Raw genomic sequence first — 26471 nt, 5'->3', positions numbered from 1 at the left:
TTTAAAAAACAGGAAACGCTTACAAGAGAAGCAAAAGAAAATGCAGTTTCTGCAAAAGAAAAAAAGCATAAGGTGGCTTTTTACTTTGATTTTTATAAAATGTTATGATTTGTGTTAGCAGGCATGTATAATGAAACTAAGGTTTCATACTAACTGAAAATTTTGGCAAGGTGGCATTTATTAATAAGTTGTTGATTTTTAATATATTTTCATTTATTATTATTTTTAGACAATACAAACATCCTTTACGGAGACTCCTAAAACCAATTTAAAGCTTGCCTCTGCATCAGTTAATTCAAAAAAAAAATTATCCCAGAATTTCACAACTTTTAGAGAGAACAAGTTGGAAAACAAAGAAATGTCTTCTTGGACACCTACTAAAAGTGTCTTGGTCACTCCATCATTAAAGGTCTGTTGCTTATGGGGTAGTATATTATTTCCATGTTTTTATTTTTATTTATTTTTGAAAATACACATTTCACTTTGTTTTAAGGGCCCATGCTGATCTAATTGTCTCCAGAGATACTTTTTCACTTTTGATTAAAGAAAGCATAGGTTAAAAAAATTTAGAGTATTTTTCATGTGCATGTATTGGGGGATATTTAGGGAAAAATAAGTTTTTGAAAAAGGAACAGGGCTCCAAGATTCTATTCCTGACTCTTGCTAGTTGTGTGATCGTGGACAGCTCACTTTCGTGAGCTACAGCTAGCTTATGCTCAAATAAATTTGTTAGTCTCTAAGGTGCCACAAGTACCCCTTTTCTTTTTACGAATACAGACTAACACGGCTGCTACTCTGAAACCTGTTTTTATGCTGAATACATTTATAAGAATTTAAAATCAACAATAAAATCTACTATTTAGAAAAGAAATCTAAAACCCTTTTCTCCTCTTCTGACAAATTTAGAATATATTTAATTTTACCATAATAATAATTAATAAATAATAAACATGAAGGAGAACAAAGTGGTTAAGTGTTAGCGTACTGGTCTTCTGAATAATTATTTGTTAAGTGTTAACTATGTATTCATATTGTATACATTGAGGTAAATCCAGACCCTTCTTCTGTGGTCATGGTATAGTTCTGCAGTACAAAGTGAGGAGCCCGGAGCCCTGCCCACCCCTGGCCTCCCCATCCCAGCCCCAGGTCTCCTGAGCACCCCATCTGCTTGATGCTCTGGGGTTGGGGAACTGTGGTCTCCAGCATCTCCAGTGCCGGATGGCTGGTGGCACGACCTGGAGCACTGGGCAGGTGGCACAGCTCCCAGCTCTCCTACCCCCAGACCACTGGGGGCAAGTGGGCGGCACGGCCCCCAGTCCCAGAGCACCAGTCGAGCGGGCAGGTAGCATGGCCCCCAGCCCCAGAATGCCGGGCGGCCGGTGGCGCGGCCCCCAGCCCTGGAATATACGGGTGGGTGAGGGCCGACGAGGGTAGGACTGTGAGGGCAAAGGTGGGCAGTATGGCACCATAGTAAAAACTGAAAAATGTTTCACGACCATTTTATTAGCTTTAACTCGTGTTTTAAAATCACCACAGAAATTAAAGTTGGCTACTCAAGCCTACTATGGAGCTCTACATCTACATCCTTCTTGATTTCTTGTTGTAATTTTGCACAACTCTTTGGTGTCGTCTTGTGTGTCCATTACTTCCATGATATGCTCATGATCAGGCAGAAGGCGACTTCTTTCAGAATACAAAATTCTATTCAACGAGGAAAAAGAATGCTCAACTGTAGCTGTTGTGACTGGCAGTAGCAAGAGATGAATTCCTACTTCTTTCATCCCAGGAAACAAAGCACAAAGATTGGGTCGAACCACTAGTGATGATAAAGAAGAAGTTGAAGTTAAATCTTCCTTCGTTCGTCATATGATATTCCACTCTTAGTTCAAAATTCACTATTCTGTCCTGATCACGTAGCAGCCCCATTGCTGGTTGCGTAGAGTGAGGCGCTACTGTAGTTGTGGAGAAAAAGAATAAGGAAGAGTTATTTACCCCTTCACTTAACACAAAAACCAGGGGTCACCCAATTAAATTAATAGGCAGCAAATTTAAAATGAACAAAAGGAAGTACTTCTTCACACGATGCACAGTCTCCTGTGGAACTTTTTGCCAAGGATGTTGTGAAGGCCAAAATGATAACAGGATTAAAAAAAAAACTAGATAAGTTCATAGAGGTTAGGTCCATCAATAACTATTAGCCAGGATGGACGGGGATGCAGCACCATTCTCTGAGTGTACCTACCCTCTGTTTGCCAGAAGGTGGGAGTGGATTACAGGGGATGGATCACTTGATGATTCCCTGTTCTATTCGTTCCATCTGAGGCACCTGGCATTGGCTACTGTCAGAAGACAGGTTCTTCTTCGAGGAGTGTCCCTATGGGTGCTCCATTTTAGGTGATTGTGCACCGCTGCGCTTCTAGTCGGAGATTTGCAGTAGCAGTGCCCCAGTTGGCCATGCATGCGCGGTAGCCGTCTCTCACTGCTCCGAGCAGCTACCCATCGTGTGCAGCTAACCACCGCCCAGTTCCTTCTCTACTGCCGTTGGCTTTGGTCGGAACAACAAAAGCACCTTCAAAAACCTTGCTATTCCTTTAGTTCAACCCTTGTAGTTTTATTCTTTATTTATTTACTTCTTCCTTCATTTTTTTTCTCTATTGAATCCCCCCCCCCCCCGGCGGAAATCCGCCTCACAGCCCAGAGGCACTTGGAAAGGACTATTCCCATTCCTTCTTTGTGAACAGCCTCTTTGATATGCCTGATTCTCCAGGTTTTAAACGCTGTTTGACCTGCAGACTGGCAATACCAGTCTCAGATGGTCACTTGCAGTGTGTTTGTTGTCTGGGAGAGAGACACCTCGCACAGATTTCAGAGTAGCAGCCGTGTTAGTCTGTATTCGCAAAAAGAAAAGGAGTACTTGTGGCACCTTAGAGACTAACAAATTTATTAGAGCATAAGCTTTCGTGAGCTACAGCTCACTTCATCGGATGCATTCCTCGCACAGAAGTGCCACCACTGCAAAAAGCTGACAGTGAAGACTAGAAAAGCTAGGGATCTCAAGTTAAAACTTATGATGATGGAGAAATCCCTTCGACCTGCTTCTGATCCTGAGCACAGGACCCCTGCCTGCCAGCACTCATCCGCAGTGGCATCGGACATGGGATTCTCTTCAAAAAACAGCTGCAAAGGACCCGGTCCCACTCCTCCCCTCAGCGAGAATCACCTCAGTAAAGGCGATCTCCTACCGCCAAATCTGCTCCGGTACTGTCAGCACTCAGAGCTCTGGACCGAGAGGCACTGGGATGGCCCAAGGAGCACAAGACCCCACACGGTCTAGCACTAAGGCAGGCACATTTAACGAAGCTAAGCCTGCTACCTCAGCACCAAACAGCGCAATAGCACCACCTGCTGCACCAATACATTGCAGCAAGTCTACAGCACCGGCAGCAATGTGAGCTGTAGCTCACGAAAGCTTATGCTCAAATAAATTTGTTAGTCTCTAACGTGCCACAAGTACTCCTTTTCTTTTTTGTGAATACAGACTAATACGGCTGCTACTCTGAAACCAGCAATCACAGTGATCTTGAACCAAAGCGTGCCTCCTTTGTCGGCACCGAGCCTACCCGTGCCGCAGCAGTTCGTTAGCCAGGCAGACCTCTTCATCATGTCTACTCCAGGAATAGCTCTCTTCAGTACTGATGGTACCCCAGCCAGACCAGGGCCAAGCCTGACTAATACCCATGCTGGCTCACCCCTCCTCTCTCCAGCAATGAGGAGGAGGAAGTGGGGACAGGAATGTACACTCCTCACTATTCCTCAGCCAAACCTGGACCCTCACGACAGCAGTCCATAGCATGGCAACCTCTGCAATGGGTGCACCCCTCATGGTCCTCCTACCAAACTGGCCATATTGGGACTCTTGGGCGTTATACAGAATCCCGAACATACAGCCCTACAACCCATCCAGGTCCAGAACACCAAGACCACAGAGATCACCTTCACCTTCTGCCCCAGCCTCCCCAGAAACTCTTGAGGAGGAAGCAGAAGAAATTAAAAAGCCACCAGATGGTGACACCATCCCACTCACCCACATCTCCTCTTTGTCTCCTGACGAAACAGTAATGCCGCCTTCTCCCACATCAGGCGATGACTTTAAATCCTCCCAGGAATCATTTAAATGAGTGGCTGACTCCCTTGACATTTCTTTGGCAGAGCTGCTGGAGACACAGCATAAGCTGACAGATATTCTCCATACATCTCCTACTGCCAAGATTGTACTACTCATCAATGCTGCCATCATGGACCCAGCAAAACTGTCTGACAGACATCAACTACAGCTCCACCTTCTTGTAAAAAATCAGACAAGAAGTACTATGTCCCAGCCTAGGAGCCGAGATTTTGTTCACCCACCCTAACCCTGATTCATTGGTGGTGGAGGCAGTTATTCAAAGCGGAAAGCAACATCTGGCTAGGACCACCCCTTATGATAAAGCTTGGAAACGCCTAGACCTCTTTGGCAGGAAGGCCTGTTCCTCAGCGACCCTTCAGTTTCACATAGCAAGCTATTCTGCCTTACTAGCCAAGTACACATGCAACATTTTTGCACAAATGACAACTTTTATTGAACATCTTCCAACAGATTAAAAAATAACAATATAAAGCTAACATAACAGAAGGCTCCCTCATTGCCAGAACAGCCTTATAGGCTTCCTTGGACTCCGCTGACACTGCAGCCCACTCCATTGCCACATCCATAGTCATGTGGAGGACATCCTGGCTCCACCTTGAAGGCTTCCGCCAAGGAAGTTCAGGCAACAGTAGAGGATTTATCTTTCGTAGGTCAAAAACTATTGGTGGAAGGCACAGGTGCAACCTTACAAACTCTCAAGGATTCCCATGCCACATAAAAAAACCCTAGGAATATATGGCCCTGGGAACAAAAAGAAACAGGGCAGATTTTATACCCAACGCTTCCGCACTGGCCCATATGCCCAGCCTCACAGAGATTATGACCAGCACCGCAAACAATGTCAGATGAGATGCTGACAACCCCCAGAGCAATCATCGACGTCTCAACCATCCACTTCCAGACAAGCATTTAGAAGTGTTGGTCGAGGACACAAGAGCCCCACATACTCCGCTGCTGAAGTTACTCATAACCTCCAGCCCATTTGGGGACCCCCTAACACTTTTCTACCTGGTCTGGTCAGCCATTACATCAGACAAGTGCATTCTGGAAATTATACACAAGGGCTATTATATCTCTTTTGCCTCTATCCTGCTACCCACCCCCCTTTCCCATCTCTCTTCAGGGACCCATCTCATGAGGACCTGTTACAGCAGGAAGTAAAGCACCTCCTGCAACTAGGTACTGTAGAACCTGTATCTGCCAAGCACAGGGGGAGCAGATTTTATTCACACTACTTTCTCACCCAGAAGAAAACAGGAAGATAGAGGCCCATCTTGGACTTGTGCAAGCTAAACAAGTTTGTCAGAACACAGAGCTTCAAGATAACTCTAGCAACCATAATTCCGGCATTGGAGAAAGGAGGTTGGCTCTCGGCCCTGGACCTACAAGATGTACTCCATCCACAGATGACTGACAATGTCCAGCATGGTAAAAGACTCACTCACCTGGTGGACAAAACAAACGAATGTTTGCACAGGTGTTCCGTTCCAATGACACACCCCATTGGTAACAATCATCAACCTTGTAGGATGTGGAGCACACTTGTCCAAGAATACCATCCAGGGCTGGTAGTCCCTTGCAGAATCCACCCTCCTCATAAATCTATTAGAACTCAGGGCGGTTCGAAATGCATGCCACCACTTTCTGCCCCTGATATGCAACAAGACTGTCCAGATCCTCACGGACAACTTGGCCACTATGTTTTACATAAATCACCAAGGGAGAGGCCTGACCTTACCTGCTCTGTGCGGAAGCAGTTCAACTCTGGGAATGGTGCTTCTTCAACAACATAGATCTCATTGCAGCCTACTTTCCAGGAAGCCAGAATGTCACAGCAGACCACTTAAGCAGAAACTTCTCGCAAATGCATGAATGGGAGCTGGACCCAGGAATCCTGAAAACTGTATTCCAACAATGGGGTTTTCCCTCAATATACCTTTTTGCAACATCCCACAATGCCAAATGCCCACAATACTGCTCCTGGGCAGGACTTGGACAAAATTCCCTGGGGGATGCCTTCTTCATAAAATCGGAAGCCCTCTTGAAGTATGCCTTCCCCCCAACTCCACTATTGAGCCCCATACTTCTCAAGATCAAGAAGGACAAATCCAGAGTAATCCTAATTGCACCAACATGGCCCAGACAAATGTGGTTCCCATACTTGAATCAGATGGCCACAAGACCACCCTTGTGCCTCACCTACTGACATGGGACGCCTCCACCACCCCAACATTCCAATTCTCCATCTCAAGGCGTGGCTAATCCATGGATGACGAACCTAGAGGCATGCTGTTCCAGGAAGGTACAGGATATCTTATTGAATAGCTGACGACTCACTAAGCGAAAATCATATGTGCACAAGTGGAAACGCTTTTCCATATGTGTGCAGAGACCTACAAGTTACCCCACAATCGGCATCACTACCCACAATACTTGAATACATGCTGATGCTCAAAAAATTGGGCCTTTCCATTAGTTCACTCAGAGTGCACTTATCTGCCATTATCACTTACCACTCTAAAGTAGATGGACTCACTGTCTTCGCTCCCCCCCCCCCCCCGAAGGCATACAGAATTCTTATCTCAAAGGCATACAGAATTCTTATCCCACACTGAGGGACCCAACCCCTGTGTGGGACCTCAACCTTGTTCCCCGTACTCTCATGGGCAAACCCTTTGAGCCACTAGCTACTTGCTCACTGTTAAACTTATCCATGAAAGCCACCTTCCTAGTGGCGATCGTGTCGGCAAGGAGGATGGAAGAGCTGGGTGCCCTAACGGTAAACCCACCCTGTACCATATTCCTCAAGGACAAGGTAATCCTACGTCCACATCCCAGATTTATAGCCAAGGTTGCCTCCTTCTTCCAGTTCAACCAACGCATCTACTTACCTGTTTTCTTCCCTAAGCTGCATGCCGACATCAGGGAAGTGTCCCTTCACATGCTGGATGTTCGTAGAGCACTTGCGTTCCATATAGAAAGAACAAAGACATTCAGAAAATCATCCCAATTATTCGTATCCACAACAGAACATTCCCAAGACCAAACCATTTCCAAACAGCAACTCTCAAAATGGATCTCTAACTGTATCAGATTATCTTATCAAAACCACGATCTGGAACCTCCTTTCGGACTTCACATGCACTTTACCAGAGCTATGTCCACATCAATGGCTTTTCTCAAAGACGTACCTATCGCTGAAATTTGTAAAGCAGCTACCTGGGCATCGGTCCATGCGTTTACCAAACATTATACCTTAGAGCAACATTCAGCTACTGATGCTCACTTCAGATGATCGGTGCTATCTACTGTGCATTAACTCCAAAGTCCCTCCCCTCCAAAGAGGGGCACTGCTCTATACCCTGGAGCACTCACAGGGACGCTCCTCGAAGAAGAAGAGAAGATTACTCACCTTGAGGTTCTTTGAGATGGTTGTCCCTGTGGATGCTCCATTACCCTCCATCCTCCTCTCTGTTTCGGAGTTTCTCTTCGATCCTCTGGGGTAGAGAAGGAACTGGGGGGTGTTGGTTGTGTGCGCTGGGTAGCCGCTTGGCGTGGCCAGCCAGGCACTGCTACTGCAAAGCTCTGACTCGGAAGTGCTGGAGCGCACAAACTCCTAAAGTGGAGCACCCACAGGGACAACCATCTCGAAGAACCTCAGTTACTGCACAAGGTGAGTAACCTCATACTGGGGTAGATGGACCACTGGTCTGACCCAATATGGCCATTCTTACATAAAAATTAATTATAATAATAAAGTTTAGTACAGAAACTCCCCAGGATAATGACCTCTTGAGATAGTGATGATATGAGATAACGACCTTGGCAAAAATGCATTTTAAAAATCTTGGCCTACTATGAAACATGTATTTATATAAGTTTCCCAGTCACAAATCTAGCGTTCGTGAGCGAAGTCACTAAAACATAGTCCAACAAACAAATGTTCTGCCACTGTTGTTTGTCATGCCACTGTTTAATCCGCCACCTGTCCCCAATGTTCCTGCACCATCACCTTCTGCTGCCCACCTGCCACTGTGACCTCTGCAAGTCGGTCTCTCGAGGTTCCACCCAGCTCTCAGTGATTTCAGCTCTCAGTGGGGGAACCTGGCTGCTAATGCAGGCTGGGCTGTCTCTTCCACAGAAACACTATCCCACTGCAGGTCTAAGCACTTAGACCTGATTATCAGTGATTTCAGCTCTAGTGGTCACTTAACAAACCACAAGATTCTCTATAGAGCTGTAACAAGGTCGACACCCCCTTTTATTTGGCCAATAGTGCCTGCAAACACAGTTCTTTCCTTGGAGGGGCACCCATCTCTCCTGGATGGCCCTCTTGCTCTTGGTTAGGTGTGAGCCTGCTTTTCTTTTTTGGTCTTACATCAGGCTGGTGCCTGCCCTCACAAGCACTCCCTGGCTGCTGGTTCTCTCAGATGGTCTTTGGCACCTCAGCCCTCCAGCCGAGCCGCATGCGCTGTCGCCCCTTCCGGGGGCCCTAGAGTGCTGGGAAGCTGGTGGCACGGGCCCCCAGCCCCAGAGTACCAGATGGGCAGGCAGCGTGGCCCCCAGCACTGGAGCGCTGGGGGTGGGTGGACAGTGCGGCCTCAGAGTCCCGGGCCGCAGCCTGCTCCCCCTCTTCACCCCAGCCCAGCCATGGGGGAAGAGTGCCAGCAGGAGGGGCACTGGGGGCAGAGCATGGGTGGGACCACCATGCAGGGCTGTTTCGGGAGGCTCAGCCTCCCCTGACCTGCGATAACCGCCACCCATGATGCAGGTTAAGAAGTTGAACAAGTGGAACTTTATTAAACCCTAAGCACTGATTTGTCCATATGACCTCATTGCTTCCAGCCCAACTCCTCTCATTCCCTGTTTTCCTGGTATCCCCTCCATGACAATCCCTGCAAGGAACATGGGCCCTCTGACTCCAGTTCCACTTATTATGATTAATTGTCCCTATTTTGCACAACATTTTAATATAATCATTAAAAAACAAATAATTGATACCCAGATTCCTATCCTGTATCCCCTGAACCAGAGGTTGCTAGCACATAGTTGAGCTGAAGTCTTGTCTTTACCACAGAATCTGCTGGTTGCATAGTCTTTGAGATAGTTTGGCCTCCTTAAGAGGCAACCACAGCAGAAGTGACCTATCTCTGTCTCCCTGTTATCAAGTCTAGCAGGCTTGCTCTCTTTTTCGAATCTCTGTCCTCTTGGTGTGGCCTCCGGATGGTTCTCTGTCATTATGTGATAATTTATGTATTTCTGTATGCTTGCTCTGGATGTTGTCTCCTGGTTCATAGATGGCTCTTGTTCTTCAGATCACTTTGTGCCACCTGGCCCTCATGACTTCTTGAGTCCACTCTGTCTCGCTAATGTCTGTGTCCTTACAGGAGTACCTGTTATGGAGGAGAGACCATGAAAACATGGGCCCTCTGACTCCAGTTCCACAGATCACAATACAACTCAGACTCTGTACTCTGCTCTGGATTTGGTCCTCTATTTATGAAATTAGTGTAACAATGTAATCTTAAATATTTTGGGTTTTTCCCCCCCCCAGACATATACTGTGAAGACTCCTCCAAAATATAAATTGCAAAGAGAAAGCATGAATCCACTTTCAGAGGAAGACATGAAGAAAAAAAGAAAAGTACTTTTAGAGCTGGATACTCACTCAGATAGCTCAGAACACAATGACCTCCTGGTAAAAATTTCAAAATGAATAGCGCCTATCACTGTTTATTCTGTGTACGTTCTTTGACGTATCTCAGAATGTGTGTCTACCTTTCAGGGATATCGTATACTGTACAAAATAAAAATATGTATGCATGTGTATATTTAAGAAGTAACTCAGATTGTTCGTTTATGTGTACATAATCAATAATTCTAGAACATGATCAGGGCACATGTACAGAAACATTATTATATATTCAGTTAATCGTTTCAATTGCACTAAATTCTAATATCTCTGGAATTTGACTGAATGCTGTTGAATTCATCAGGATAGTAGTAATTTTTTAACATTATTTTTTCATGATGGAATGTTAATAAATATGGTAGCATAGAAAACCTATAGTTTATGATGTCTTTTGATTATGTAATGTTCTTTTTCATTTAAGAGCATAGTCTCAGAGGAAGAAATGTTTAAAAAGCTGTACAAAAATTGTCCTCAAGCTTCTCGCTTATGTGTTATGACACCAAAAAAGGTATCTTCTTAACTTTACTTCAGATCAAACCTACATCCTTGAAAGATTTTGTTACAAAAATAAATGGATAGTTTTACTTTTGTTCTTAGATACCAACTCTATCAACCATAAAATCTCCTGGTGCTGCACTGAAACTTACAGCTATGAGAAAGATGCGAGAGACTGGATGGACTGCAGTTTCTAAAATGGACAGGAAAAAAAAAATGAAAGAAGCTGAAAAACTCTTTGCCTAAAATTAAACCTGAGCAATCAGTTATGAATTTTCTGTTCATGTAAAATCTTTTACAGTAGAATGTATTAATCTTACACAGTTAACACTTGCAGCATATTGCTGGTTTAGGGCTAAATCCTGGAAGTGCTATGTTTGTGGAACTCCTATTGATTTCATTGTGGTTACTTTGTTCCACCACAGCCTCCTCCTCTGGAGGACTTTTCACATTGAGTTTACACCATCATAAAACATAAACCTGGGAATAAATTTGGCCCATTTATGTTTTGAAAATTGATAGGAAAAAATAATGTATGGTGTGTTAAAATGGAAAAATATGTTGCAAAATTGTTTGAAGTCATTTAAATAACATCAGTTTTTGCTTTTAAAATTTACTTTCACTTTTGCAGTATCTTATCCATAAGAGTATTGTTTTATTATTACTGAGATTGTTGAACTACATTCATTTGAGTACTTACATTTGAATTTACTTCTTTTTTCTTCTTTTGATGTGTTCTTTACAAATATTCTTTTAAAGTAGTTTGGTTGAGGCAGTAGCCTGTTTTTCAGTTTGTAACAGTATTGAAACATTTAAGTGTTGAACTTCTAACGATATTGATTCAAATCTTATTTCTTTTGCTTTTCAGGAATCTAGTTTTATAATAAATGCTATATGTAGACTTGTTCTTTCAGATTACTGTGAACACACTTTCCAAATATCATTAAACGGTTAATCTGAAAAAAGTTCAAGAAAGTGTTACGCTGAATGCCTATCCATAAAATGATGAGCTCATCAGTAGTCAAGTTAGCACCAAACAGGTCTTAAAGCAAAAATGTTATTCATAGTCAGATAGCAGAGAATTATCCAAATTATTCTTGTCAGGACTAACACCTTCTTCATTTAATGAGAACTTCCTTTTTTACAAAACTTGCACAGAGTAACTTAAAACAATATATGTTTTTTGGTATTTGATTAATCTCAGTCGCTCCAAAAATAGTACAGAGGCTTCAAAGCTTAAAAATAAAACTTCAGGAAAAAAAGGCAAATAATTTGATCTCTGAACGTAAATAGATCCACAAATATCAAGGAAAATAAAAATCTTTGGATGAAACCTTGGCCCCATAGAAGTTAATTGCAAAACTCCCATTGACTTCACTGGGACCAGGATTTAACTCGTATCTAGAAATTATTACTATTAGTTTTCATTTGTTTGTATTATCATAGCACCTAGGATCATTAGTCATGAACTAGGACTCCATTATGCCAGGCAGTGTGCAAACACAGAACAAAAATTTGATCCCTGCCTACAAATAGTTTATAATCTAAGTATAAGACAAGAAATAGATGGAGAAAAGCAAACAAACGGGTGAGTACATGGTCAGCATGATAGGCAGTGGTCTCAGCACATCAGCAGCCTAATTGTTGTCAGGGTTTTTTTGTATTGCTTTTTTTTTGGGGGGGGGGGGGGTTGTATTGCCTAAAAGAGGAGTTTAAGGAAGGCTTGAAAAGGTAATTCAGTAGTTTTGTGGATGTTTATGGGGAGCTCCCCCCCAGCTGAGGAGAAGAATGGGAGAAAGCATAGAGGTGCTTGTTTGAAAATTTAACAAGTGGATTATGGAGGCTGGTATCATAGGCTGATCCGGAGGCAGGAACCAATATCTCAACAGTGAATGAGAGATAAGTACGTAAAAATCGCCATACTGGGTCACACCAATGGTCCTTTTTGGCTCAGTATTCTGTCTTCTGACAGTAGCCAGTGCCAGATGCTTCAGAGAGAGTGAACAAGGCAGAGCAGTTGATTGAGTGATCCATCCCCTGTTGTCCGGTCCTAGCTTCTAGCAATTAAAGGTTTATGGACACCCAGAGCATGGGGTGGGTTCCTGAACATCTTGGTTAATAACCACTGATGAACCTGTCCTCCATGAATTTATCTAATTCTTTTTTGAACCCAGCTTTCGGCCTTCACAGCATCCCTTGGTAACAAGTTCCACAGATTGACTGTGCATTGTGTGAAGAAGTACTTCCTTATGTTTTTTTAAAACCTGTTGCCTGGTTCTTGTGTTATGTGAAGGGGTAAATAACACTTTCTCCACACCATCCATGATTTTTATAGACTTCTATCATATCCTCCTTTAGTCATCTCTTTTACAAGCTGAACAGTCCCAGTCTTTTGAATCTCTTCTCAGATGGAAGATCCATACCCCTAATAATTTTTTTTGCCCTTTTTTGTACTTTTCCCAATTCTAATATATCTCTTTTGAGATGGGATGACCAGAACTGCATGCAGTATTTTAAGGTATGGGTGGCATTATGATATTGTGGCATTGATATTTTCTGTCTTACTATCTATCCCTTTCCTAATGATTCCTAACAGTGTTAGCTTTTTTGACTGCTGCACATCAAGCAAATGGCTTCAGGAAACTATTCACAATGACTCCAAGATGTTTTTCTTGAGTGGTAACAGCTAGTTTAGAACCCATCATTTTGTATGTATAGTTGGGATTATGAAAAGGAGTACTTGTGGCACCTTAGAGACTAACAAATGTATTTGAGCATAAGCTTTCGTGAGGATTATGTTTTCCAATGTGCATTTTTTTGCATTTATCAACGCTGAATTTCATCTGCCATTTTGTTGTCCAGGCACCCACGCGTATAATATCCCTTTTTAATTCCTTGCAGTCAGCTTCGGACTTCGCTATCTTGAGTAATTTTGTATCATCTGTAGACTTTGCCACCTCCCTTGTAGGGTGGTGATAGGCTGTGAAGTGTAGACAAGTAGCCTTTCTTTGATGCTTTAGAGGAGGAGGAGCCAATGGAGGGATGCAAAGAGAGAGTGGACAAGGTGAAAGTGAAGGGCTAGGAAAATGATATTTGTAGAAGCATTCTGAATGCATATGAGCAGGGCAAGGCCAGAGAGGAGGCTCTTGCAGTTATTGTGATGGAAGATGAGAGCCGAGACAAGAGTTTTAGCTGTGAGGGTGAATAGGAAAGTCTGTGTCTTATGGCTTTTCTACACAGGCAATTTACAGCGTTGCAACTTTCTCGCTCAGGTCTCGTGGAGGTGATTTTTTTAACTGAGGGGGATTTAAAAGATGTACAAAATATCTTCAGAATATTGTGACTGGAATATAGAGGGTGTCGCAGCTTCTGATTAGTCAGGATCATTTGTAGACAGGTTATTTTTTTTTACAGGAAAGTAATGACTTGACACAAACACAGAACATTGTCTTCTATTCTAGTTTTTTTCAGTATGTATGTTTTTTAACAGATATACTAGAAGGCATTGCACAGACCCTCTTATAACACAGACAACAGCTGTTTACCAGAGACTATTCTCTCTGTATACTGTAAAACTCTCTTTTTAACCTTTGCCAAATACATTAATTACTTTTTTAGAACCATGTGTGTGGGCCATGACTCAAAATCAACTATTCCCCTGCAATCACTTAGTTTGTTGACAGTCAAAACCACCTAAGGATATGGATATTAGTATTGATACATCTGTAGCTACTTTGCAACAAAAAATTAATTCCTCCCCCTTAAATATAAGATGTGAAATCCTGGCCCTGTTAGTTTTGCCATTGACTTTAATGGGGCCCAGATTTCACCCAGGGCTCCAAGTATCTGCTATTAATTTCCATTTCATTTCAAAACAGCCAATTTCTAGTTTTGAGTGCTTCCATTTTTGATCTGTTCAACAACAGAGGTACCTAAATTCAGAGACCATTTTAAAATGTGAACCTTAATTATTCACTGATCTTGCTAGGGAACTAAGAATAGTGGCTGGCCCGTCTCTTTTATGACCCAGTTATAAATCCATGCATTTCAAAATTTTGCAGCAGTAAGATTAAGATTTAAAATCCATGTTTAACCTTTACTAATCATTTTCATGTTTTTGTTATATCTCTGCATACCAGGAATTTGAATGCTTGCCTGCCTAGGTGAAAGGCTTAATACAGTGTTGCAATGAGACTTCATATGAGAAATAAATTATATCTTCAGTATAACTGAGCATGTATAACCGAACATATACAAGTAGCATTATATTAATCAGTATATTGGGCATGAAAATGAAGCTGTGGGGAAGAGTGGCATACATAGAGTATGGAGCAGTAGACTGGGACTCAGGAGACCTGGGAATTATTCCTGGCTCTGCCAAAGTCCTGCTAGGTGACCTTGGATGAGTCACTTAGAATCATAGAATATCAGGGTTGGAAGGGACCCCAGAAGGTCATCTAGTCCAACCCCCTGCTCAAAGCAGGACCAAGTCCCAGTTAAATCATCCTAGCCAGGGCTTTGTCAAGCCTGACCTTAAAAACCTCTAAGGAAGGAGATTCTACCACCTCCCTAGGTAACGCATTCCAGTGTTTCACCACCCTCTTAGTGAAAAAGTTTTTCCTAATATCCAATCTAAACCTCCCCCATTGCAACTTGAACTTCACCTCTCTATGATTCAGTTTCCCCATCATTAAAATGGGGATAACAATACTTGCCTCTTTTGTGAAGTGGACTGAGGTCTATTGATTAAGAGCTAGTATAATTATTAATATTGTAATAAAATGCTACTTAAAAACAAATGTTACAACTAATTAAAGAGATTGCTCTATACTACTGGCATTATTACTGCATTATGAGTGTTGTGGTGGTGGCTGAAATCTGTCAAAGGTTGGGGAAAGTCCTTTTTCATTTTCACCAGATAAAATTTCCAGTCTGAACTTCCCAGGTCTGGAGCCAAATGGTAAGTTTTCAGCTTGAAGCTCATCATCGTCCAATACAGTCATATTGGGGTTATAAACCCTTGGTGCATCATATAGTCCTCCTGATATCATCAGTGTGTCATCTGGAGTAGTGTATATGTCAGCTGTAAAATATTGAAAGCATTATTAAAGTACTATGGGGAGAAATGTAGCATATTCAAGCAAATCACAAGGCGTAAAATCTTCACTGTGAAAAGATGTATTCACGTTGTACTACTATTTTGTGTATATGTGGATTGACTGTATATGTTAAAGTAAAAATGGAAATATAACAAAGTGTCATTGTTCCAGGCACTTAACTAGATAGCATAGGAGGCAAATGAAAAACTGGCGAATCTACTTCTTTATAATCTGTGTTTTGGTTTGTACATTCTTCAGGTAGTAAAGTGGTAGAAATTATCTGTTTCTAACAAATTGTGAAGCTGATCAGAATATTAATAAAATAACCTTTAATAAAAGAAGTAATAGAAGTACCAGAAAACACTGAAAGAATGCCAGGTTGTTTTGGGTGAGTGATATTAAAAAAGAGGGGGTATGATAAATGAAGAAGTACTTTGACAAATCTTCACATGTTTTAACAGGGAATATTTTCTCAGTCAAGACCTGAGTGAGAGACCATCCTGATGTGTCATTTTAACACAGGATTTTATTAAATCCTTAATTGCCATCCAGTTGCCCTTTCAGTAGTCCATGAAAGATGTTATAGTAAGTACAAAAATATTACTATTATTACATGGAAATGTGGGTTTATTTGTATCCATTTAGTCAGGAAAACAGAATATTTTAAAGGTTATAATTTATAATACTGAAGCATTTAACTACTTAAGCATTGATGCATTTACCTGTATATTTTTATTTAAGTTTTTAGACTAAATTCTGCTTGGTTATCCCAGATCCGTGTTATCTGACCAGTCCCATTCAATTCAAGAAAATTGTATTATTCTACCATTATCTGCAAGAAGTATAAGCAGCACAAGCATATCTCTAGCTGTCGTTTTCTCAATGCTTGTATGTATTAGCCATACAAAGAAATATTTGGATGATTCTCTCTCAATGGCTTTTTAATTCAAATTTATATTAGTGATTCTGTTGACACCAATTTATTAGGCATATTTGTGATTCACCTCCTTTAACTCAGCTAATTTATACCTGAAGTACATACACATTAAACATTTGTTATACTACATTTTATTTTGTGAAGTTAATCCACCTAACCCGTTCTTGGGAGGATATAGCCTTTCAGAACCTGATCTCAAAAGCATCTCGCCTATTAGAGATAGGCACAGTTTGAAAATGATAACCCCAGTGTACCTCCAGATACTAAATAATTACTTGTTTTCAGTAAGTGATCCCTAATTACCAATGCAAAATTCTGATGAAATGAATTACCAAAAATTATTTATTATCCAAAAATAAGTTGCTGGTGTTGTACATTTGCATTTGTCACCACTGCTATAGTCAGTAGAAGACAAAACGATACAAAACAAGGACTAGAGATAAAAAGAGTTTGTTCTGGGGACTGTCTCATTAATGGGTCCCTATTGTAAGCTAAACAAATAAATATCTTGGAAGATTTCCAGATTTATTTGTAGGATAGTGTTCCAGTATAAAGGATTCTTTGGCTTGTTACAATGTCATCAGCAGCTGTGAAGATTCTCTCTAATTATACACTGTGGCAAGATTAACAACCAGATTTTTGCCAAAACTGTCACGGGCTGTCGTTTCAGTTCCCACTTCATTTAAAGTTACGAAACTGTAAGCCTTCCATTAATGAAATATGCTCCAAGGGATGTAAGCCAAGATTCTGTAACAAAAGGCCCATGGTACCCATATGCTTTCTTGCTTTCATAAATGACAAATATTATTTATTGCTGTGGAAGCACTGGTGCTAAAGTTGACATTGGGTGGGTGTGCGTGCGTGCGTATCGTGCATTCTTTGGACTTGTCTTTACAGCTAAAAAAGTTGTTTTAGCTTGGGGTAACTAAAGCGATCTTGATATAAACACACAGTAAAAATGGGGCACTTTGGTTTTACTGCAAGGTAAACTAGGTGAGGTCAATGCCAGATGGGGGTATAATGCTAACCTCTCTAGTTTAGTTTATCTTGCAGTAAAACTGTGCCCTGTTTTTATTGTGTTTCCAGTCTGAATTTGGCTAGTTGTTTTAAGCATCTAAAGATGAAGATACGTGCCTAATGGGTTTTTTTAAAGCCCCTAGGCAGGTTAGGTGTCTAAATACCTTTGGAAATCTGGTCCTCCGTGTTTAAGGATTTTTCATTGTTGCTATTTCATTTAACATAATTAATTTCATTTAAACAAAACAAACACATAAATAAATATTAAGTATAATAATATATGTTCTCGGTCAAATTCCAGTTTCAAAACCTGCCTGCCTAATTGTTGACAACAGTTCATAGAATCATAGACTATCAGGGTTGGAAGGGACCTCAGGAGGTCGTCTAGTCCAACCCCCTGCTCAAAGCAGGGCCAATCCCCAATTTTTGCCCCAGATCCCTAAATGGCCCCCTCAAGGATTGAACTCACAACCCTGGATTTAGCAGGCCAATGCTCAAACCACTGAGCTATCCCTCCCTGCACTTGTATTTGGAAAAGGTGGGAAGTTCTCAGTTTCTGCCCAAAAGTTGCATCTTCAAAAGGTGTATTTCTACTGAAATAATTGGAACGATACTGCTTTACAACCAACTGAAGATCTGGCAGTTAGACCATTGTGTAGCATTACTTTACACCAGTGGTTCTCAATCCGTGGCCTACGGGCTGCTTGCAGCCCAATCAGCACATATCTGTGGCCCATGTGACATCCTCAGGGCCATACAGGTAGTATATATATTGTGTGGATGCAGTCCGCATAACACAGAGAGAGCTGCATATGTGGCTCACAGTGGTAAATAGGTTGAGAACCACTGCTTTACAGTGTTAAAAAGTTACCACCTTCTTCCTCAGGGGTTGCTGCCTTTCATTACTGTGGGAAGTGGTTGCCTTGAATAAACAATTTGTAATGTGCACATATAGAATGCACGTTTGTTTATATGATACATCTTATTAAAAATATGCCAACCTGTTTCAGAAGAGGTGTCATACAGTGGGTGATGGGAATACTGAGCTCTTCTCTTCCTGTACTTATCAAGACTGCATATGACAATTGCTAGAACAGCAAATGTGAGGATGCTGCTGAAAATAATGATCAGAATGGCCTCTGAATTCCTTAGATGAATTCCTCCTGTTTCAATAAAATAATTTAGAAAGTTGTTCTTATTTCATAGCTACAAAAACAACAAATCTCAATCTTTAGGTTTCAGTATGGCAATACAGAAGGTTTTCATGTGCTAAGTATTAAAGAGACGGATTCAAATTCTAACCTCTCTGTTAAAAAAAACCTCCCTAAAATAGATTTGAACTGCCTTAACCTCCAAGCTGCCATGGGGCAACCCAACCCAAGATGCTGTGTTTGTTCAAATGAGTCTTGTAGTAATGTGTGGTTATTTTTTTATTATTGTGGTGAATTTTCAAAGTAAATGTTTGTTTGGTTTTGACCCTCCCAGGTTTACTGTAAATATATGACAGCGGATCAAAGATGTAGCATATGGTCAAAATTTATAAAATCAGGGTACATAAAGTTAGTCAAATAAATCCATACTTGGGTGCCTAAATTAAAATGACATGATTCTCACAGGTTTCAGAGTAGCAGCCGTGTTAGTCTGTATTCGCAAAAAGAAAAGGAGTACTTGTGGCACCTTAGAGACTAACAAATTTATTAGAGCATAAGCTTTCGTGAGCTACAGCTCACTTTGCATCCGATGAAGTGAGCTGTAGCTCACGAAATCTTATGCTCTAATAAATTTGTTAGTCTCTAAGGTGCCACAAGTACTCCTTTTCTTTTTATGATCCTCACAGGGGCCGAGGACCTGCAGCTTGCATTGAAAGCAATAGGAATTGAGTGGTGAGCCCTCTGAAAATCAGGTCATTTTGATGTAAGCGCCTAAAAAAGGCTATAGTTATCTTACGTTAAGACACCACACTTTAAAATGTTGGCTTACGTGATGATTTGTCTTTGTTATGTTGCTAGCATAGATCCCCAATACCTGTTCCATCAACCTGTGCCTACTTTTCAGGAGGCATGGGTGCCCCTCTTTCTCAGACTCCTTGACACCTTGGCTCAGCATGTCTCTTTGTTTCTGTCCTTTCCTGTCTCTGCTTTCCACATTCGCATATTGAATTTTTTCTTTTCTGTGTAATTTTCAATCTTTGCTTTTCTATTAAAAATTTTTTTCCTTCCCCTCCCAGAAAGACTCCTTCTCCTCAAGTCCTCCACTCAACAGAAGTTACATACTTTTGGGCATCAAATGACAGCTCTTGCAGCTGAACCGAGTTCACGGGAACAGAGAAGAGAAACTTTAGCTGATGATCTGTTTCCAGGGCCTAGGGCCCTGAACACGTAAGTTGGGGGGGGGGGGGAATGTTGGTGCCCTGAAAGCAGCCAATACTTGATACTTGTTGACACATTTGTTGTGTGTACATGATGAACCCCAATGCCTGATGCCATTGCTTCTTTCCAACAGCTGGGTGCACACAGTGAACTAGTCTGACACCGCAGGTTAGGAAATGCTGCCACAGAATCTAATGACACTTACCTGAAGCCTGTGTTATAGGAACTGAATCCAAAGCTTTGCTAGTATTTAGTTGTGTGGCTGTAGAAGACTGAGCTGTTGGTTTCAATGTACCTGAGGACATTCTGGGATTAGAATCTGTATCAGTTGCTTGATTAAAGGTTGAAACTGTAGGTGATGTCACAACAGTGTTGAATCTAATAGTAATATCTGAAGGGCTGCTAGTGTCTGTGTTGGGGAGATGTAGAGTTCTTCGTGCAAAATGTGACAAAGTTGTTAAAGCCAATGAACTAGTTATCTTTGCTGGCACGGTAATTGTATTCCAACTGGCACTTATATTCTGCACTGTGGTTGTATTAACTGCTTCTTTATCTGAAATGGTGGACATTACAATGCTTCTAGATATGGTTGTATTTCCAGATTCATTGGATGCTGCTTCTGTTTGCATGTCTTCATTCACGGGGGGAGGTTGATTTGCAGCCTGAACAGAACACTTCACTACGATATGACAAATCAAAAGGAGCTTGACACACACAAGTTGTGTTCCATCCATTATGGCTTCTTACCCTTTCTGCTCAGCTGAAGATTTACTCTTCTCTGTGCAAATATACAAACAAAGCCATGAAAATAAGCAAAACAGATTAGCTTAGTACCTGTGGGCTAGTTCCTGCAGGAGTTTTGGGTGATGGCTGTGACAGTAGCTAGGCTTTATTACTTGGGATTTGAGGGCTTGCTTATCTACACAGGGACACTCAGGAAAGTAAATATGAATTAAGGTAGTAAAGTTAAAATTAATTAAGGTGTGAAGTTAAAGCAAATTTTCTGCAATATTCACTTAAAATTAATGGTTTCTGCAAATGTTCTTGTCGATAATATTCACTGTTACCAGTGAACTTATTTTCTAGATTTGCAGAAAACAAGCTGGGGAGGGTGGGGGTGGGGGTGGGGGGAGGAAGTTTGAAGGAAAACACAGTTGAAGCCAATTTTGTTACAAGCGTGAATGAATATTAATGGAAAATTGTTTGCAGTACTCAGCTAGTTTCTGTGTTTACCATGAGTTCCTGTTAAAATATTTAAATGTCAATCACTGTAGTTTCTATTATTATCATCTACATGCCTTTTTTTAAGCATGGAAAATGGGAATATTACCTATTATTGCAAAATTATTAGCTTGTTTTTATTGCTTTAGCCCAGAATACCAGTATTTTGGGATTTAGATATCAGTTGTTTGACAAAACCAAAAACAAACAATAGAATAAAGTAGAGTTGATACAGTGCCTGACACAACACTACTCATTGTAAGTCAAACCAACAAGTTGTCTTGATAACTGCAAAGAAACCCCAAATTTACAAACTCCAAGTGAAATATCAAACACTTTTGGAACTTAAAACTACAGTGCAAACCAAGCGTATCCAAGTACTTCCGGGTGAGTCGTAGCTGTGAGCTGACATTAATGACGCAATTACATTCCACACACTTTGTATTCTCTGCTTTAGTATTCAAAATAGGTGGACTTTTTAAATGCCATATGGAAATATCAAATCAGAAGAAATTTTATCAAAATAATACTTTCAGAACTCACCTAACCTGTGAAACACGGTGGCACTTGTACCTGCAGGTAGTGCTGAGTAACAGATACACTGTCTTAGCATGTTCCTGCTTATTCAGACGCTGGAATACACTCCGTTGAGGGCAGGGTGAAACACTGAGATGTCTGTATGGTAACCAGTGGAGTTGCAGTGGAGTTTTGAGATTAGTCAGGGATAACTGCACTAGGGTTGCGTTCACCTGTCTATGAATCTAGCAAGGTCACATTACAGGGAGGTGTGTGTGTCATGCTAGCAGTTACCAATAACTTAATTTCACAATAGTTTTAAAAAGCAGCTTTTGCAGACCTGGAGACAATTTTAGACTCTTGTAAAGAATATATGTAGCAATCCCTTCAAATGTTTTCCCTCGGAAGTGTAGGTGTAGGTGTTTAAATCTTCTTGCTAATAGCAATACCATTCTCTGATCAGAAATAGTGAGTTTTAGAAAACCTGTCAGACATGCTCTATAGTTACAAAAAGAAAAGGAGTATTTGTGGCACCTTAGAGACTAACAGATTTATTTGAGCATAAGTTTTCGTGAGCTACAGCTCACTTCATCGATGCATTGAGCTGTAGCTCACGAAAGCTTATGCTCAAATAAATTTGTTAGTCTCTAAGGTGCCACGGGTACTCCTTTTCTTTTTGCGAATACAGACTAAGACGGCTGCTACTCTGAAAACTATAGTTACAGTAAAGGACAAGTTAAACCTCAGTCCCTGGAAAAATCATGGAGCAGGTCCTCAAAGAATCAATCCTGAAGCACTTAGAGGAGAGGAAAGTGATCAGGAACAGTCAGCATGGATTCACCAAGGGAAGGTCATGCCTGACTAATCTAATCGCCTTTTATGATGAGATTACTGGTTATGTGGATGAAGGGAAAGCAGTGGATGTATTGTTTCTTGACTTTAGCAAAGCTTTTGACACGGTCTCCCACAGCATTCTTGTCAGCAAGTTAAGGAAGTATGGGCCGGATGAATGCACTATAAGGTGGGTAGAAAGCTGGCTAGATTGTCGGGCTCAACGGGTAGTGATCAATGGCTCCATGTCTAGTTGGCAGCCGGTGTCAAGTGGAGTGCCCCAGGGGTCGGTCCTGGGGCCCGTTTTGTTCAATATCTTCATAAATGATCTGGAGGATGGTGTGGATTGCACTCTCAGCAAATTTGCGGATGATACTAAACTGGGAGGAGTGGTAGATACGCTGGAGGGGAGGGATAGGATACAGAAGGACCTAGACAAATTGGAGGATTGGGCCAAAAGAAATCTAATGAGGTTCAATAAGGATAAGTGCAGGGTCCTGCACTTAGGATGGAAGAATCCAATGCACCGCTACAGACTAGGGACCGAATGGCTCGGCAGCAGTTCTGCGGAAAAGGACCTAGGGGTGACAGTGGACGAGAAGCTGGATATGAGTCAGCAGTGTGCCCTTGTTGCCAAGAAGGCCAATGGCATTTTGGGATGTATAAGTAGGGGCATAGCGAGCAGATCGAGGGACGTGATCGTTCCCCTCTATTCGACACTGGTGAGGCCTCATCTGGAGTACTGTGTCCAGTTTTGGGCCCCACACTACAAGAAGGATGTGGATAAATTGGAAAGAGTACAGCGAAGGGCAACAAAAATGATTAGGGGTCTAGAGCACATGACTTATGAGGAGAGGCTGAGGGAGCTGGGATTGTTTAGTCTGCAGAAGAGAAGAATGAGGGGGGATTTGATAGCTGCTTTCAACTACCTGAAAGGGGGTTTCAAAGAGGATGGCTCTAGACTGTTCTCAATGGTAGCAGATGACAGAACGAGGAGTAATGGTCTCAAGTTGCAATGGGGGAGGTTTAGATTGGATATTAGGAAAAACTTTTTCACTAAGAGGGTGGTGAAACACTGGAATGCGTTACCTAGGGAGGTGGTAGAATCTCCTTCCTTAGAGGTTTTTAAGGTCAGGCTTGACAAAGCCCTGGCTAGGATGATTTAACTGGGACTTGGTCCTGCTTTGAGCAGGGGGTTGGACTAGATGACCTTCTGGGGTCCCTTCCAACCCTGATATTCTATGATTCTATGAAACCCAGAACAAGGATAATACTCAATGCAACTTCTAAATACAAAAGGACTTAAAAAAAATTAAGGTACGGGAATTAAATGAAAGTAATAAAAACAAGACTTGGGAAAAGTGAAGCTCCATTATCACTGTACTCCAGGGGCTCTTTCCTTCCTGTGGGTGTCAGTATTCTACCCAATTCTTGACTGCCCATTTCTTCAGCTGAAGCAGATTTCTCGGCTTTCTCTTTGTCTCTAATCGCCTGTGTCTTTGGATTTGCATTTCTTGGAGATCAACAGTAAAAATTCAGAATTGGGGAAGGATGTGAATTTGATGATCTGCAGTGTCTTTTCCATCTTTCACTCCTATGTTACTCTGAAGAAGATGCAGAGATGAAAATCCTGATTCTCATTTACACTAAGATCACTTTACACCATTGATAGCATGAAGGGGCTTTAAGATGGGAATAAATTACATTTAGTATAAAAGAAAATCAGTCTCAGAATCTTTAGGTGAGCTGGTGCTTGTAGGTTGGAAGTAAACAGATTTGACTGCATGTTCTCTTATTTAATATGACACATTGTGGTACATGGAAAGATAATGGGCTAAGTTCTGCTGTCTCTGATCCTGAAGCCAAAGGAACAACTCTGGGTTTAGGACCGTGTCAGTAGTGGTAGGTTTTTCCCCAGAGTGAGTGTCCTGTTTTCAAGGCCTGTTTTCTTCTCTTTATCCATCTCGTATGCTAGCTCTCTGGGAGAAACACAAGTTTATCACAGACCGGGAAGCCTTTTTGGGGGCAGGTTTCATCCATATATCTACCTTGGATTCGGGAACTAAATCAGCCCTTTTCATTCTGAAAAACTTTCCTGCAAAAAGGCCATTGCTCTTGGCTCACTCTCTCATAGTAGCACTATTAATATCTTGGATGCAATAGAAAAGGAAAAATGAACTTACCAGTAGAATCCCCTTCCTGATTTAAGATAACATCCTTTACCTGTGCTAGAATAAAGTACTAAATCTCCTCAAGCCTATTAACTGACTGAACGTAATAATTGTTTTGGTAACACTCACAGGTAGGTAAATCATTAACGTGCCATTTTGCATTCACAGTACAAGTGGAAAAGAGGATCTTTTGTTTTCCCAGGTAGTTTAGGTCAAACTGTGGCACCTGAAAAGCAGTGGCAAAAAATCTTATCTGGATAGATTTGGATAGATAAAGGGCTGACACGCTACAAAATGACTGGCACATTTTGACTGTCACAATGTCCCTTGAAAACTCACATAACAGATTGTAATTAAAACAACTTGTGAACAGCAGTCCAGTTGAAACAAACACATGAAACCCAGAATGGCCAAAGCAAAACATATTTTGCTATGTTTGTTAACAATTGCATTTAGCAAAGCAGGTTGAAGACAAGTTTGGAAAGTTACTTATTTTATAATAAAACCCAATTTGAATAAAAGTTGGTGTTTTTATTTTACAGAGACAGTAATGTAAGTTTCCTACCATTATATTATTTTGTAGACAAAGTTTTTCAAATAAATGTTGGTATTTGCATTTCAGTTCAGAATAGTTCATGGAGCATAGGTAACCTAAAAATGGAGCATGCCTAAATTGTCACAGAGGGAAATGCATAGAGTGCTTCCAAAGCTCAAAGATACCCACTTTCCATTGTTCAACAGCTTGTTTTTTAGTTTGTTAAAAGGCAACAAAATTAAAGAGAAATTTGTTTACACATTGTACAAATAATTTGTAGTACTTAATGCCACAAGATGTCATTGAAACCAAGATCTTAGCAGGATAAAAAGGGATTAGACATTTTTCTGGATACAGAATACATCCACAGTTGCATTACACAGGTTAAGAACAGCCATACTGGGTCATACCAATGGTCCATCTAGCCCAGCATCTTGTCTTCTAACAGTGGCCAGTGCCAGGTGTTTCAAAGGGAATGAGCAGAACAGATAATCATCAAGTGATCCATCCTGTGTTGCACATTCCCAGCTTCTGGCAAACAGAGGCTAGGGACACTTCAGAGCATGGTTTTGCATCCTCGCCCATCCTGGCTAATGGCCATTTATGGATCTAACCCCCCATGAATTTATCTAGTTCTTTTTTGAACCCTGTTATATTCTTGGCCTTCACAACATCCTCTGGCAAAGAGTTCCACAGTTTGACTTCTGCATTAGATATACTTCATTTTGATTTACTAATGTGGGTTAGGAAGAAGCTTCACCTATGGGCAGATTTCTCCCTAATTACCCACTAAGTGGTTTCTTGCACATTCCTCTGTAACATTTGATGTTGGTCATTGTCAGAGATGGGACTGGACTACATGGACCCCAGTCTGATCCAGTCTGGGAATTCTTGTGTTTCCAATCCATTGAAACATGTAATTGCCCTTTTTAATAGATATAATTATATTCCCATTGTAAGGAATCAGCATAAATAATAAGGCTGAGTAGTGTAAGTAGGAGATACTGACTAGACAGAGTGGGTGCAGACAAGGAGTTGGAAATTAATGGAAGTATCACTCAGGGACATCACAGATTAACAATTCTACAATAAAGAAATGTTGTAATCTTAGGAGCCAAGAAACCTCTCTCAGGGGAATTTTGCTCTTTTTTATATTGTGATGGGGTATATGCCCCCCAGAGTTAGTGAAATGGTTAATGTGGGTCTGCCAGGCTAATTAACCCATGTTGTTGCAACTGAAGCATGGGCCAGACCCAATTACAGATGAGTCCCAACTTTAGAATGAGTTAGGTGGTTAATATAAAGAGAGGAAGCACAGACTACTAGATGGAGGCTTCAGGGATAAATTCTGCAGTCATTCTTTGCAAGATTCCCAGTTGTATCTGAATGCAAGACAGCAGAT

At 41.4% G+C, this 26471-nt stretch overlaps 2 protein-coding genes across 4 annotated transcripts in view; one reads left to right on the top strand and one right to left on the bottom strand.

The window, feature by feature from the left end:
- Positions 1-11270, top strand: part of SYCP1 (synaptonemal complex protein 1) — a 63471-nt gene extending 52201 nt beyond the window's left edge. Inside the window, exons 28-32 of the mRNA XM_043500380.1 lie at positions 13-72; positions 230-409; positions 9741-9884; positions 10300-10386; positions 10476-11270. Coding sequence (XP_043356315.1) covers positions 13-72; positions 230-409; positions 9741-9884; positions 10300-10386; positions 10476-10619 — 615 coding nt within the window. The 3' untranslated portion in view covers positions 10620-11270. The remainder of the gene's footprint in view (positions 1-12; positions 73-229; positions 410-9740; positions 9885-10299; positions 10387-10475) is intronic.
- Positions 11271-15031: 3761 nt separating this feature from the next.
- Positions 15032-24733, bottom strand: LOC122457142. Of its 3 annotated transcripts, none has more exons than XM_043500594.1 (4): positions 24547-24733; positions 20001-20573; positions 18428-18589; positions 15032-15456 (listed from the first exon to the last, which is right to left on the bottom strand). In XM_043500594.1, the coding sequence occupies exons 2-4, from the start codon at positions 20527-20529 to the stop codon at positions 15224-15226; spliced, it is 924 nt and encodes a 307-aa protein (XP_043356529.1). In that variant the 5' UTR covers positions 20530-20573; positions 24547-24733; the 3' UTR covers positions 15032-15223. The 3 variants fall into 3 exon arrangements, with proteins under 3 accessions (XP_043356529.1, XP_043356528.1, XP_043356530.1); XM_043500593.1 differs by lacking the exon at positions 24547-24733 and adding an exon at positions 21560-22109; XM_043500595.1 differs by lacking the exons at positions 18428-18589; positions 24547-24733 and adding an exon at positions 21560-22115.
- Positions 24734-26471: the final 1738 nt, after the last annotated feature.

Source organism: Dermochelys coriacea, chromosome 21 (genome assembly GCF_009764565.3).
Source record: "Dermochelys coriacea isolate rDerCor1 chromosome 21, rDerCor1.pri.v4, whole genome shotgun sequence".
Taxonomy (NCBI): Eukaryota; Metazoa; Chordata; order Testudines; family Dermochelyidae; genus Dermochelys; species Dermochelys coriacea.
This window is presented reverse-complemented; position numbering and strand designations above follow the sequence as displayed.